We start from the raw sequence: 15108 nt of genomic DNA on the forward strand, positions 1-15108 counted from the left end.
TCAGCTGCATTTGAAAGTAAACGAAATTCGACGAGTCTCCGCCATGTTGTTGTGTGAATCGAGTGACGGTGGGTCGGATATTGTGCATTTATTTTGTAAAAATTATTTAAAAGTCGTGAAAATATTAACTGTTTGGCTTGCACGGCCAAGGTAAGTTTTGTTCGCATTAATTTTAATTAAATAATGATATAAGTCACCTTAATATCTCAACCAGTACAAGTAATTTTATGGGGTCGGGTGTGGTGTTCGGTATTTAGTTCATGGTGCACTTATTTGTTTTGTTTTCCGCTGTTCCAAAAGTATTTCCGAGTGGGAAGCATTAAATAAACGCAAATGTTTATGTGATTAAGTTCTAATGTGAACCATGCTTTAATTTTTATGAATCGATCGATAACGTACAAAGCGGAGACATGTTTTATGGTATTTTTTACAACAGGGGACGGGTGCATCGTCGCATCGTCTAAATCATGAGTTATCAAATTCCATCATCGCAAAGTCGCACAAGTAAGTAATTTATATTGATTCTTTTGTAAATGTAAATTTATCATATCATTGCCATTCAAAAAGTTTGAGTACTTACTTACTGAACGCTGTTCAAACCACTCACTTCGATACAATTGAATGAATCGGTTTGTGTCTATCGTGACTCATGCATATGGCATTACTTGAACGATAAATTTATAAATGAACTTTAACTGTTCTGTATCTCAGTACATTCTCTGCTAAGTAGCAAAAGAAAAAGAAATCCTAAAACACGAAAACATTGGAATTGAAACTGAGAGAAAAAATTACGTTTTGAACCATACATTCTCAGTTCATTTATTTGAAAACAATTTTTAAACAAATTGCAAATAAATTAGATTAAAAGGAAATTTGAAATATAATTTGTTATGATTTGAGAACTCTCAAAAAGGTTCTTCAATTATTGAAAATACAGGTATAACAAGATTAGGATTCAACATAATTGAAACTTCAATCTCTTGTCAAAAGACGTACGTGGAGTTCACATTAATGGCATAAAGTAACCACTTTATTTTAGTTTAAGTTTAGCTCCTGCAACTACTTACTAATTCTCTTTATGTTCGCTTGAAATTAAACCCATACTACTCTTTACATTCCTACAGAAATATATATATATCTCTCTGTTTTGTGTGAATAAAAAACGAGAAAACATCATTATTTTGCAGTGTCGCACAGCAGCTATGTTGCTTCTGATGTGCCAATGGCACCAAACAAAGAGCAGCAGACATTGATGTGGCAGCAAAACTCCTATTTAGTGGACTCTGGAATCAACTCTGGAGCTGCTACCCAGGTAATGTTATCAGGCTGTCTATTATAAAATACAGCAGTAATATTGTCCTATTTCATTATAAAAATTGGATTAAAATAAAATACGGCTTGTCTTCTTAATTTAACATAATTTTGGGATGGACACAACTGGAAATCTATCTTTATCAATACAACAACATAAGTCATTCAATATACAAAATAATTATGAAGTTTGATTAAAATTTTTATTATGATGACACTTCATAATGTGAGATACCTGAACTATGGGTGCTCTAAACCTTGCTGATTTTATCATGGAACTTTTAACTGTTAAACGTAGAATGATCTAAAGAAAAAGAAAAAACATTTTCTGTCTCATTTAGTCATGACTGAACCATACAAACTAGCAGTTTGAAAATTACTTCTGCATATTAAATAGATTTTGAATTGAACTGAGCAGTACTTTCCTTAGTGAAATCTGTTATGGTATTTCATTAATTTTATCTGGCCTGTGTTCTTTAAGTAAGGACAGTAAATATGAGTAAAACGCCATCCATTATAGTGTGAAGATATTCTTGCATTTTAGTTTTTAGAGTACACATCAAGCCTCGTGTACCTCTTAGTAGTTGTTTAAGCACTGTGAAACTAAAATCTTAGTATACAGTTCGAAAAATAATATAAAATATCATAAAAATGCACAAAAGATCAGCTATAGTCATAATTGCTAACTTTTATTTGATATTTAAAAATTATTTTTCATTCCCAAAAGTACAAAAGATTTTTTATGAGAATACATAACTGTACCTTTGTAACTTGACTGAGAGTGATAATCAGATGACTCCTACCTTTTTGAATAGTCGCATCAATTTATTTTAGTTAAATGTATGATTCTCTTCAGGTTCCATCACTAACTGGCAAGGAAGATGATGAGATGGAAGGTGACCAACTTATGTTTGACCTTGATCAGGGTTTTGCTCAGGGATTCACTCAAGAACAAGTTGATGGTGAGTTGTTTCCCCATTGCATTTAGAAATGTTTGAATGTACAATATAGAAATAATTTTACACAAAAATTCTTATGACAATACAAGCTGTTTGGGTTGTAGTATTCAATATCATATGACTTACTTTCAGATATGAATCAACAGCTTTCTCAAACTAGATCTCAAAGAGTCCGTGCGGCTATGTTTCCTGAAACGCTGGAGGAAGGAATTGAAATTCCATCGACACAGCTGGATCCCGCTCAACCAACTGCTGTCCAGCGTTTAGCTGAACCTTCCCAGATGTTAAAGCATGCTGTGGTGAACCTCATCAATTATCAAGATGATGCTGATTTGGCTACCAGGTATAATTATGTAATATAATAGCCTAACACCAGGTATTTTATCAGATCATCAGGCAACAAGCATGAAAAAAAGAAACATTACACTATTATTATTCATTTCTTCTATTCCTATTGATTTAAAATTTGTTTCAGAGCTATTCCAGAGTTGATAAAGCTACTGAATGATGAAGATCAAGTAGTAGTATCCCAAGCTGCCATGATGGTGCATCAGCTCTCTAAGAAGGAAGCATCGCGTCACGCCATTATGAACTCGCCACAAATGGTGGCTGCGTTGGTTCGCGCAATTTCCAACAGCAATGATCTAGAAACTACTAAGGGGGCAGTTGGCACCTTACACAATTTATCTCACCATCGTCAAGGTCTGCTTGCCATCTTCAAGAGTGGTGGAATTCCAGCATTAGTGAAACTACTCAGCTCTCCAGTTGAAGCTGTGCTCTTTTATGCTATTACAACACTGCATAACTTATTGTTGCATCAAGACGGTTCAAAGATGGCTGTTCGTCTAGCTGGAGGTCTACAAAAAATGGTGGCATTACTACAAAGGAACAATGTCAAGTTTCTAGCTATTGTGACTGACTGCCTTCAGATTTTGGCCTACGGGAATCAAGAATCGAAATTGATTATTCTAGCATCTCAGGGCCCAATCGAATTAGTTCGCATTATGCGTTCTTACGATTACGAAAAGTTGCTGTGGACAACTTCGAGAGTTCTTAAGGTCAGCTAGTTTCTAATTAAAACTATACACAAATTTACTTAAATTTTTTAACATACTTGATACTTAAAATGCAGGCTTTTTTCAAATATTGAAGCAATTATTGTGCTTGGTATTAAAACATTAACAATGCAAAACTTTAATAATTGTATCAGGTATTGTCGGTATGCTCAAGCAACAAGCCAGCTATAGTGGAAGCTGGTGGCATGCAAGCTCTGGCCATGCATCTAGGCAACCCGAGCGGCCGTCTCGTCCAGAACTGCCTTTGGACTCTGAGGAATCTGTCTGATGCTGCTACCAAAGTAAGAGATAGTTCTTTAACTGCACTAATTTTGTTTATATAGGTACATATTAAAATAGTTTTAATACCTAATATTGAAGTGTAATGGTACTGCAGATACTGAAAAGGTAACAATCTACTAAACTATCAATTATATAAAATTTAAATATTTAATTATCTGTGCATAAAATATTTTCTAGTGCTATTGTGTACTCACCGGTCCTAGTACCGTTTTAGATAATAGTTCCTGTAAAGCAGGTATTAAAAGAAACCTGTATTAAATATATATAAATTTGATTACAATTAAGTTAGGCATTTATCTACATTTAGTTTCGCTATGTTACTTTATAATTACACTCAAAAAATTAATGCGAGCACCAATAATTAGATATCAAATAAAATAATCTGCAGGTGGAAGGCCTGGAGGCATTGCTGCAAAGCCTCGTGCAAGTTCTAGCTTCGACTGATGTCAACATCGTGACCTGTGCTGCTGGAATTCTCTCCAATCTGACTTGCAACAACCAACGCAATAAGGTACTGTATCGTTTTTTTCCCTTCTGAAGTATTTTAAATATAATAACATGAAATTATAACCTGATTGTCAAATTATTAACTGATGTGATATTTATAATATCCTAATAAAGTAATTGTCCAAAAGTAAGATTATTTGTAGGAGGGCGTCTTGTGAGCCCGCATGTGTCAGTACCAATGAAAATTGATGACAATATTTTTGATGGTGATGTCTAGGCCCATAGACTTACTGGAGCCCTCCAGTAACCACCAAATACCAGTTGGACCGTGAGGTCGCTCAACCGCGTACCAAATTAAAATAAATAAATCTATCTTCTATCTATATACATAAAAATGAATTGCTGTTCGTTAGTCTCGCTAAAACTCGAGAACGGCTGGACTGATTTGGCTAATTTTGGTCTTGAATTATTTGTAGAAGTCCAGAGAAGGTTTAAAAGGTAGATAAATATGAAAATGCTCGGAATTAAATAAAAATAACAATTTTGTTTTTCCTGTGATGTCCCCCCCGTCGGATGGATTCCTTTTGTTTGTTTTAAGTTTATTTTATACAAAAGTTTATTTATCGATTGAGGCACTACAAAGTCTGCTGGGTCAGCTAGTGTGAAATAAACATTAATGTTATATTGGTTTGTGCAGATGACGGTATGCCAGGTGGGCGGCGTGGACGCGCTGGTCCGCACGGTGGTGTCGGCCGGGGACCGCGAGGAGATCACGGAGCCCGCCATCTGTGCGCTGCGACACCTCACCTCCAGGCATGACGACAGTGAGATGGCGCAGAATGCAGTGCGCCTGCATTATGGATTGCCGGTCAGTAGTTACTTTTGGTTAAATTAGTGAAGCCTTGTCTTAGTTTGCTGTTACTATTACTACTGTGCTGGCGCTAGGACCCCAAACTGGGTCTTAGTCTCCGACAATAAACGTGGCCATTCATCCCGGCGCTGCGCAACACCTTGTCAGTCCGACACTTGGAGCTCACGTATCCGGCGACAAACTCAGTGGGCTATGTCTATGGGTTAATTTACTCGCCGAGCCCTTCGTCGCAAGCGACGGGTACGATGAGAACGATGACCGGTGCTTGGGGTACCTAAAAGCACCGTTAATGGATCAGGAGGATCTGAGATGACTGGTTTTGGGCGACGTCGACTGTTTACCATTTGGTCCGCGGGATCGGCTATGTAGTTACGGGCGGCCACGATGAGAGGGTTCTCGTGTCGTGCCGCTTTATCGAAATGGCGCATTGATGCCGACTGTAGATGCTTACTGATGGACGCTAGGTCCAGGTCGTCGTGAAGGTCGACCTTCCTGACGAACCACTGGGCTCTGACGGATATCCTGCAAAAACTGGATTGAATAGTTTGAAGGGGTTTCAAGTTTGTACGGGCCGCATGAGCAAACACTACACTTGCATAGGTCATAAATGGCCAATGGTATTTTCTTCTTTCTTCAAGACCTTGTGTCTTAACTAATGTCTTAACTACTGTTAATAGTATACTTCAGGTATAAAACATATTGTAAAATTTCCCATCTCACTTCGAGTATTATAAAACTTATATGCCAATTGTTATTTGAAATTCTGCAGGTGATCGTGAAGCTGCTACAGCCTCCTTCTCGCTGGCCTCTAGTGAAGGCCGTCGTGGGCTTAGTACGCAATCTGGCGCTCTGCTCCGCCAACTACGCTCCGTTGCGGGAACATGGCGCCGTTCATCATCTGGTGCGCCTGCTGATGCGTGCCTACAACGACACTCAGAGAGTAAGTCATCATTTAAAATAATAACTAACTACTTGGGGAACCAAATGAAGCATGGTCATCCTGTCCCAAATTAAGATTCCTGGTGTTGTAAAATTCCGTGTATAAACATATGTGATATTTATAAAAGCTTTAATACATATTATAAACAAGCTTAAAGCCTGACAGTTTTTAACATTCACTGAAACTAGATACAATATGAATCTAAGTAGAGAGAATCAAGAAGATGGTTTAACTAATCATGGTCGTAAAGATCACACCTAACTAATAAACTTTTTTTTATTTTTTTTATTGCTTAGATGGGTGGACGAGCTCACAACCCACCTGGTGTTAAGTAGTTACTGGAGTCCATAGACATCTACAACGTAGACGCGCCACCCACCTTGAGATACAAGTTCTAAGGTCTCAGTATAGTTACAACGGCTGCCCAACCCTTCAAACCGAAACGCATTACTGCTTCACGGCAGAAATAGGCAGGGCGGTGGTGACTATCCGCGCGGACTCACAAGTGGTCCGACCACCAGTAACTACTACCAAATAAAATGAACAAGAATTTGTGAACGCAATGGATTTAAAAAATATATAATACCTACCTCAGATTCGACCATTCGACCCAAGACATCACCACCCCGAGTGTATTAACTACAATTTCACTCACACTATTTTTTTATTGCTTAGATGTGTGGACGAGCTCACGGCTCACCTGGCGTTAAGTGGTTACCGGAGCCCATGGACATGTACAACGTAAATGCGGCACCCACCTTCAGATATAAGTTCTAAAGTCTCAGTATAGTTACAAAGTTACAACGGCTGCCCCACCCTTCGAACCGAAACGCATTACTGCTGTACAGAAATAGGCAGGGTAGTGGTACCTACCCGTGCGGACAAGAGGTCCTACCACCAGTAAATATTTACTTATATTCAATTATTATTTACCAATATAGCAACGCAGCTCTTCGGGCGGTGGAGCCAATACTGCTTACGCTGACGGCGTTCGTATGGAGGAGATCGTGGAAGGCGCCGTTGGAGCCTTGCATATTTTAGCCAAAGAAAGCCACAACAGACAACTGATCCGACAGCAGAATGTCATTCCGATATTCGTGCAACTGTTGTTCAATGAGATTGAAAATATTCAGGTTCGTGTTATTCTTCTATTGGAAACTTTTAAAACTAAATTTGAAATAATATTAATAATATAACACTTTATTTAACACCATATGTACAGAGTAAGCATATAAAACAAATAATAGTCGGTGACATAAATTGGCGGCCTTATCGCTGAAAGCGATCTCTTCCAGGCAATCTAGCAGGGAGAGGAATAAGCGAACTGGACGGTGCTATATCTTAATAAACTTACATAAAAATATATACTTTTATACACATGAAATGTGGTACTTATACTCATATGAACTTTGTAAACAGCGCGTTGCCGCCGGCGTGCTCTGTGAATTGGCCGTAGAGAAAGAAGGAGCAGAAATGATCGAAGCCGAAGGGGCAACCGCTCCGCTCACTGAATTGCTGCATTCAAGAAATGAAGGTTGGAAATTAGTGAAATATGTATAATAACACGCTTTTCAGCAGAAAAATTGCGGATGTTTTGCGTAGATGCTAGTTTATTTATTTAGACACACCAACAGCCAATACACACAAAACATTCAAGCTTAAAATTAACATGTATAAAATTAAGTACTGGTATGTAAGCCAGTTAGTTACAGGCACGTACAGCAATCTCTTATAACACATTATGACATGTTACAGCAATTTTACAAACAGCGGAAAAATAGGCTAAATTTAAATGTTAACAGTACAACAAAAAAAATTGAAAATAACATGAAAACAAGAGTTAACTACTTAGCATTCTCTCATCAATTATAAACAAAGGAACTGGGATACTAGTTTGTTTTTGAGACCAGGACACGTATCGTTAAAAATGTCGATGCCGTCAATTAATGCACATATTTGGTTATATTCACTAAAAATCTTTGATAAAGGGGAATATCCAAGGAGGTGTGTTCTACTTGCGGGAATATGGAAAATTTTAGTGATGGAAGAAACATGTAACATTGTTAACATATCTCTGAAGGAGTTGATGTGTGAATATTGCAGGGGTCGCCACGTACGCTGCAGCCGTTCTGTTCCGCATGTCCGAAGACAAGCCCCACGATTACAAGAAGAGACTCTCGATGGAATTGACTAATTCGTTGTTCCGCGACGATCACCAGATGTGGTCCAATGACCTTCCGATACAATCCGATATACAGGTGAGTTTGGTCGGTTATAACTGATATTGGTGCTTAAGTGTTGCCTTGTCGAGTTTTTCGATGTCTATGAACTAAGTCGACGCTTGAAAGGCAAACATAACTAAGTGACTTTAGCAGTAGGCAGCGGCTTGGCTCTGCTCCTGGCATTGCTGAAGTCCATGGGCGACGGTAACCACTTACCATCAGGTGGGCCGTACGCTCGTCTGCCTACAAAGGCAATAAAAAGAAAAAACGACAATGCGTGAACTTTACAGTAGACTAATTTAAAGTTGAAATACCTGAAAAAAAAAAATATTTTAACGAATCTAGCTGTAGGATTGAAATTATTTTAATAGACCTAGAAATATATTTTTTTGCGCATCGAATACGGTTATTGCCTATCATTTATGTACAAATCAGTTATTGTCGTTTAGTCACGTTTGCCTTTCAAGCGTCGAAGTAAACTATCATCTTTATTTGATTTTTATTTGTAGTATTTATTTCAGTTTCAAATTTATTAAATAAAACTAAATGCTATTTGCTTATTAGTTCAGAGGTTATAGAAAAATTTGTTTTTTCTTTTTATTTTCACAAAAAAAACTCAATCGAAATCTATTTATGATTTGCACCATTTGACAAGTTTATTTTCACCGTTTGCTTGATATAATTTTTAATGGGAATCTCCACTAGGACATGCTCGGGCCAGAGCAGGGTTACGAGGGCCTGTATGGGACCAGACCATCGTTTCACCAACAAGGTAAGCCTTTTGACGTCATCAATTTGGATAGTTTTAAAACTAACAGCGCCTGTAGGTAGTTAATAGATATCACATTATCTAGAGTGTGTGATCTAAGGTCATTTATAATTTTGTACGGAAATCATATGACACATTATTTGTCATAGCAATAGTAAATGTATACACATATTTGTTTTGTACATGTTTTATGTACAACTTGGAGATAATCATACGAGTTTTATTTCCATACTTTATAATTATTATTAAACATTGATGCGACAATTTTAATTTTAGATAAATCATTATGTGTATAAAGGTTTCCAAGTTTGTTATCTTTATTTTTTTCATAATAAGTGTATTCTGTCCTATAAGTAAATAGTATACTAATTAATTTACAATGAAAAGTATACATTATTTGTCTAATAGTTTTGTACTTGCATTTGCTAACAGCATATTCAATGCAATGATTGGTAGTGTAACACACAAACAAAATTCTAAATATTACAAAAAGTGATTAATAGTTTTCAATTCAATATACGTATTTATTTCATCTAATAGATTCTGTGATATCTAAATATTGAGAATTATTCATGTTGAATTTTGTCGTTTCTTAAAAAACGAATTTTTAAATTTACTATTTATGTTGTTAAACTTTTACAGAAAATAGTTTGATCTACCGTGAATAGTTCTCATAAATATGAAAATTGAATAGAAAAAGCACACTTGTAATATAAAAATGATGATGTATAAACATTTTTTTCTCTCTTCTTACACGCAGCTTAACCCGGGATCTATTTATCATTAAATTCAGGTGATGGGTCTGTTATTTACTATGTTTTGTGTTTGTATTATAAATTTACTAGATTTCTAATTCGTGTGAAAGTGTTATTTTTTATTTAATATCGAGTAACACAATTTCGCTAATACCTCCATACTAAAAATTAGCTTTTAAAATAAATCTAATAAACAGCACAGTAGTTGATTTCAATACGATTTCAGATATTCATCAGCTTATCGAAATTGGAAAAAAATTATACAAATCAAATGCAATTTGTATCGATAATTATAGTAAATGCTTTGCATTTTAAATCAGTTTGCTTCAAAAAACTATGCGGTCATAGAAAGTTTTTATATGTACCTAATCCCAATAATACAAAGCTAAATTGTTCAACCCAAAAACACATTTGAAACTTGAACCTTCAGCTAAACCTAGTTGTAAAAAAAAACTCAAAATTTCTTAATGACAGTAGATGGGCAGACTGATGCTTATGTTATTACTTAGCCCAGAGACAACTATGATGTACCGTCTTGGTTGTCTGAGGTCGAAATCTCAACCTTCAAAATGTGAGAGTTGATTGCTTCACTGCAGAAATAGGCCATAAGCTTATACCAAGTCGTATAGACACTTCACTATAACCCCATTCAAACTCTCCCACAAGCATTAATTATAACACTATGGACAGCCACATTGTTACTACATCTCAAGGAAGTCGGACTGGCAGTTGTTAATTTCTTATATTTTTGTAATGTGTCATGTAATCACGATTTTCATAATGACAAGTGCCCATCAATCACATCCCTATTGTGAACTAGTTTTGTGTTTTATCATGCCCGTAACCGTAATGAATTACGGCTCAAACTCCGCTTATCCTTTGTTTTTTTTTAATTATTCCTCGTGATATATTTTTTTTTGTTTTGCTACAAAAAACGTATTATTCTTCTTCTTTATTTTTTGGCTCCGGCACCGTTTGTGCATTAGCCAGCGTCAAGTAATAAGATTTGTATAATTCGCCGTTGTAATTATTTACAGTTTATGAATAATAAAAAACGAAGGAAATTTAATCAATTGACATTAAATTAAATGAAATGAGATGATATGATATGGATATGGGATGAAATATAATCTCAATAAAATGGTGGTCATTTACTGAAATTTTTTCAGTTGACTTTTTGGAGGATCCCGAGAAGCTACGTTCAGCGGCCTTATTTAATTTTCCCATATTTGTGCACTTTCACAGTAAACTAAGCAGTTAATAAACCACTGTTACTACACATTTAAACCTGAACAAACACTAAATAGACAAAACAAATATCACACAACTTCTCGACTCTCCTTGGCTTGGTAAACAGCGGCTTGGCTCTGCCCCTGGCATGGCTGAAGTCCATGGTCGACGGTATCCACTCACCATCAGGTGGACCGTATGCTCGTTTGCCTACACGGGCAATTTAAAAAAATAAAAATTGCGCTCCTCGCGTTCCCGCCAAAAAGTCATAACGTATTATTTCAGGCTACGATCAAATACCGATAGATTCGATGCAGGGGCTTGAGATCGGTAGCGGTTTTGGTATGGACATGGACATTGGCGAGGCGGAAGGCGCGGGCGCGGCGTCAGCTGACCTGGCCTTCCCCGAGCCACCCCACGACAACAACAATGTGGCAGCCTGGTACGACACAGACCTTTAAACAAATCGAACGTTTCAAATGTAATTTTATTGTATGTAACTCGATTCACAATTGTAATTCACACGTAATTCGTCTTCTACCAATAAAACTGTATAATCTCAAAACTTCCTAATTTTACAGGAATTAATATGTTAAAATTTTTACCATTAATCATTTTTGCAATTTTTTTTACCTGTTACATATCTGTCTTTTAATTTCATTTTGTTAATAGTAGTCAAAACATTGGTAAACTAAAAAAATAAAAATAAAACTAAACTACGCTCTTTTGACCATATTTATGAGAAAAATACTGGTGATACCAAATACTTATGCATATTAACTCAATTCCGAATATTTTTAGAAATTGTACACTTTTAATGCGAAAAGGCGAATTGTAATACATAATATGTATCGTCCGTGCTAAATTGTGTCATAGTACATAAATGCAATAGGGTGGGTATTTGACTGCATTAGGGAAATCAAAGTACAAATTGTTCGTTATTGTCTATTCTCAGACTATTCAGTATTAAAATACGTTTTTTTTTAAATGATTAGTAATTACAAACTGTCATAGTATGATTATTGATTTGTGACGTCATAAGATAGTGAATTTTATTTCCGTAACTAAACTGATAAATATCGTTCAATGCAAAATTCGATATACAGATAGATTAGTTTCGCCGTAATCGCGACATTAAACTTAACACGTTTTTCTTGATTCAGTCCAATACCCTATTTATTAATACATACGTCTCAATGGTCATTGCAATAACAATATTTTGCTTGAACAACTAAATTTCAATCTTATTCATTTATTCAAAGTGAAGACATTTCGAAATACAACAAAATTTGTTTTAATAATGACCGAGACGTCATTTGCCTTTTATCACAGACCGAACGATACAAAAATACCTACTTTTGTGTTTAGTTTAATATCATACTAAATTATTACACGATGCAATTTTTGTTTTTTAAATATTGTATTGTGTTACAGAACATTTATTCGTATTTTAGTTAGTCAGCCATACCTCCGGCATTACATAAGCTATGGATTCCATTCTTGCTAAGTTAATTCTTAGTGCAGTGTGGAGACCATCAAAAATTGGTAGTACAAATTGTAGAATGTTGGTGTTGATAATTTTAAAACTGGTATACTCGCGAAATAATTTCATTGCTACATAACATGCATTTATATGTAGTTTGCCAAAATTATATATATTATTACATAATTTTTTAACATAACAATCAACAAAGATTAAATGAAAATGCATTTTAAAAACTAACCAGTGAAATTATGTTGCAAGAGATAAACGACACAGAATGTAATTAAAACCTGTCTTTTTAAAAAAATAAATTATTAACCTTCCATGATTTGTTACTTGGACAGTTCAGACTACAATCATGCATATAATATGTATTATCATGATATTATGTTTATGAATTTAGGAATTAAACTTTTCACACCAACATCTGCTTTGAGACGACAGAACAAAACTGTGATTCTAAAATAACAGCTAACAAAAAAAAAAACATTTATTTTATTGTTATATTAATTTGTGTATTTGTTTTATTCAAAATATAAAAAAAAGTGGTGCTGCTCGAGAAGTTATTGAATAAACGTTTCATTGTGATTTTAGGTTTCTGTAATAATAATAAACATGGACTTCCAAACGGGTTAAAATTCTTGCTGAAAATGAGAATGTTATTATTTGTTATCCTAAAAATATTACCAAGAACTCTGCATTATTTACGTCGACTCTAATAAGCGTACTTACGGAATTCGTATACGCGTTAATTAGGATACATACGATAAGATTTCTTTTGAATAGGCTTTAAATATAACATTTCCTGGGCACTACTATTACATAATGCAAGAGTGATGCATTTAAAAATATACGTTTTTTTTTTTTTAATTGATTGTTCATTGGTGAATTTTCCTTTGACATTTTTTTTTTAATAGTTATTTATGGATAAGACTGCTCGTACGAGTGAGGCATGTATTTTGTAACGTTATTTTTTAAATAATTGACTGCCATTGTTGTTTTTCGAAGTCGCGTGCAAGCTACGTTGTGTCGCGTTTGGTATTCAAAACTGCGTACGTGGTTTCTTGTCGTATACAAGAAATGAAGAATTAAACATACGCGGCTATGAATACTGAACGAGGTGAGTGTTTTGGTTCAATTAATAAATCGTTTCTAAGTGATCGTGAAAGGTGTGATTGGTTCTCATGTGTTAGTGTAAGTTCAATATGTTTTTGTTTCACAATCGCCTTAATGTCTCTTTGTCAGCGGTAATGCAAAGGTCAGTTTATCGGAACCTATTTGTTATCGGCCATTGTGAAACATGCCCATATGATCCACGTAATCGATGGAAAACCGTAATTCTGTAATGACGTAATCATAGAATTCCTTAAATAAAAAAGCACACCATTTAGTGAATGCACTCTTAGAACGTTCTAGACTAATGTAATCGTAGTAGTTTTAAGAATATTAATTTAAAAGTAAAAACATCCTCTAGGGATATCTTTATGATTTTTTTTTCTATTTGTATTTAAAAATCGATTTACCGATTTTTTTTTGTATTGAATCGTGACATTACTCAAATACGTTTTGAAATCCATGTGTATGGATAATAAAGTTAAGTACTTTAAATAATGTTTTGTTTTATTTCATCGTGTTGTTGAAGATTAAATAATGTTGGTGTAAATCGCTTATAGTAATCTCAGCTGTCAACTGGATCGACTCTTGCAGTTACCTGTACCACGTGCTGCCATTTTAAACAATAATAAATAGGTACAAGTATGTTCACAAATCCGTGCACAATAAGTGAACAAAAATTTACTGTTTTGTTGGTATCTTAAAAGACGAAATAAAACGTAACTCATTCTCTCTTTGAAACCATAGTAATGTATGGAAATAATCGGCTCTGTGTCATTAGCATGGTAGTATCTGCTATGAAATAGTCAAGATGCTCCCGCTTTTTTATAGAAAACGCCGTTCGTGCGACCTGTGCCAATCTACCAGTGCTAACTCTTGGAGAAAGTACGCAATCGATAGGATTGATATTAATTACACCACGTGACCCCGTTTACTAATGTTAATGCAAGATTTTAGAGACTTCTACAAACATAGACTATAGGCAGTGGCTTGGCTTTGCCCCTAGCATTGCCGACATCCATGAGTGACGGTAACCAATCACCATTAGGTGGGCCGTATGCTCGTCAGACTATGCGGCGATAAACGAAAAATCTGAATGTATCTTGTCTAGCCACCCTGAACCACTATGATCATCCTCAACATATTTAGAGAGAACGTATTTGGGGCGAACCGTCACTGGTATGAATACCTTGCATCCCGCGTCCAACTACATGTCTTTCTCAAACGAGGTTTCAACTTTTAAACATAAAGCTATCTATGATTTCAACGGGGCTCTCGGCGGTAGGTAGCGCCTTGTTTTTTTCCTAATATATTTGATGACCTGATTCTGATTTTCATGTTAAAATCAGGTAGCTATTTTTCCACACCGTGCTTGCATCTAACAGGAATTCGGCGCACCGTAATAATACCAATAAATCGCATTAAATTATGTTACATACAATATTAGATAGGTACGCTGGATGCGCAAGGGACCTACCTATATTTAACGGCGTGAGATTGTTAATTAGTTTTTTAGAAATATCCCTTAAATCTTTTTTTGTTAGAACTAAGCGTCATACAAGATTTTATGGCTAACTTTAATCGCCTTACGCGTCATCACACACTAACAGCTCCACAATATGAAAGACCAGATTTAAACTCCTTTAAATT

At 35.4% G+C, this 15108-nt stretch overlaps 1 protein-coding gene across 4 annotated transcripts; it reads left to right on the top strand.

The window, feature by feature from the left end:
- The first annotated feature begins 16 nt into the window (after positions 1 to 16).
- Positions 17 to 13956, top strand: arm (armadillo). 4 transcript variants are annotated; one of them, XM_028174606.2, is made up of 16 exons: positions 17 to 150; positions 437 to 504; positions 1188 to 1312; positions 2168 to 2273; positions 2403 to 2613; positions 2746 to 3328; positions 3481 to 3627; positions 4014 to 4139; positions 4773 to 4943; positions 5716 to 5886; positions 6828 to 7019; positions 7306 to 7420; positions 7990 to 8144; positions 8814 to 8880; positions 9638 to 9670; positions 11148 to 11253. In XM_028174606.2, the coding sequence occupies exons 2-15, from the start codon at positions 468 to 470 to the stop codon at positions 9640 to 9642; spliced, it is 2211 nt and encodes a 736-aa protein (XP_028030407.1). In that variant the 5' UTR covers positions 17 to 150; positions 437 to 467; the 3' UTR covers positions 9643 to 9670; positions 11148 to 11253. The 4 variants fall into 4 exon arrangements, with proteins under 4 accessions (XP_028030407.1, XP_028030406.1, XP_089586563.1 ...); XM_028174605.2 differs by lacking the exon at positions 9638 to 9670 and having other exon boundaries at positions 4017 to 4139; positions 11148 to 13956; XM_089730437.1 differs by lacking the exon at positions 8814 to 8880 and having other exon boundaries at positions 11148 to 11283.
- Positions 13957 to 15108: the final 1152 nt, after the last annotated feature.

Source organism: Bombyx mandarina, chromosome 10, assembly GCF_030267445.1.
Source record: "Bombyx mandarina strain Sakado chromosome 10, ASM3026744v2".
NCBI lineage: Eukaryota > Metazoa > Arthropoda > Insecta > Lepidoptera > Bombycidae > Bombyx > Bombyx mandarina.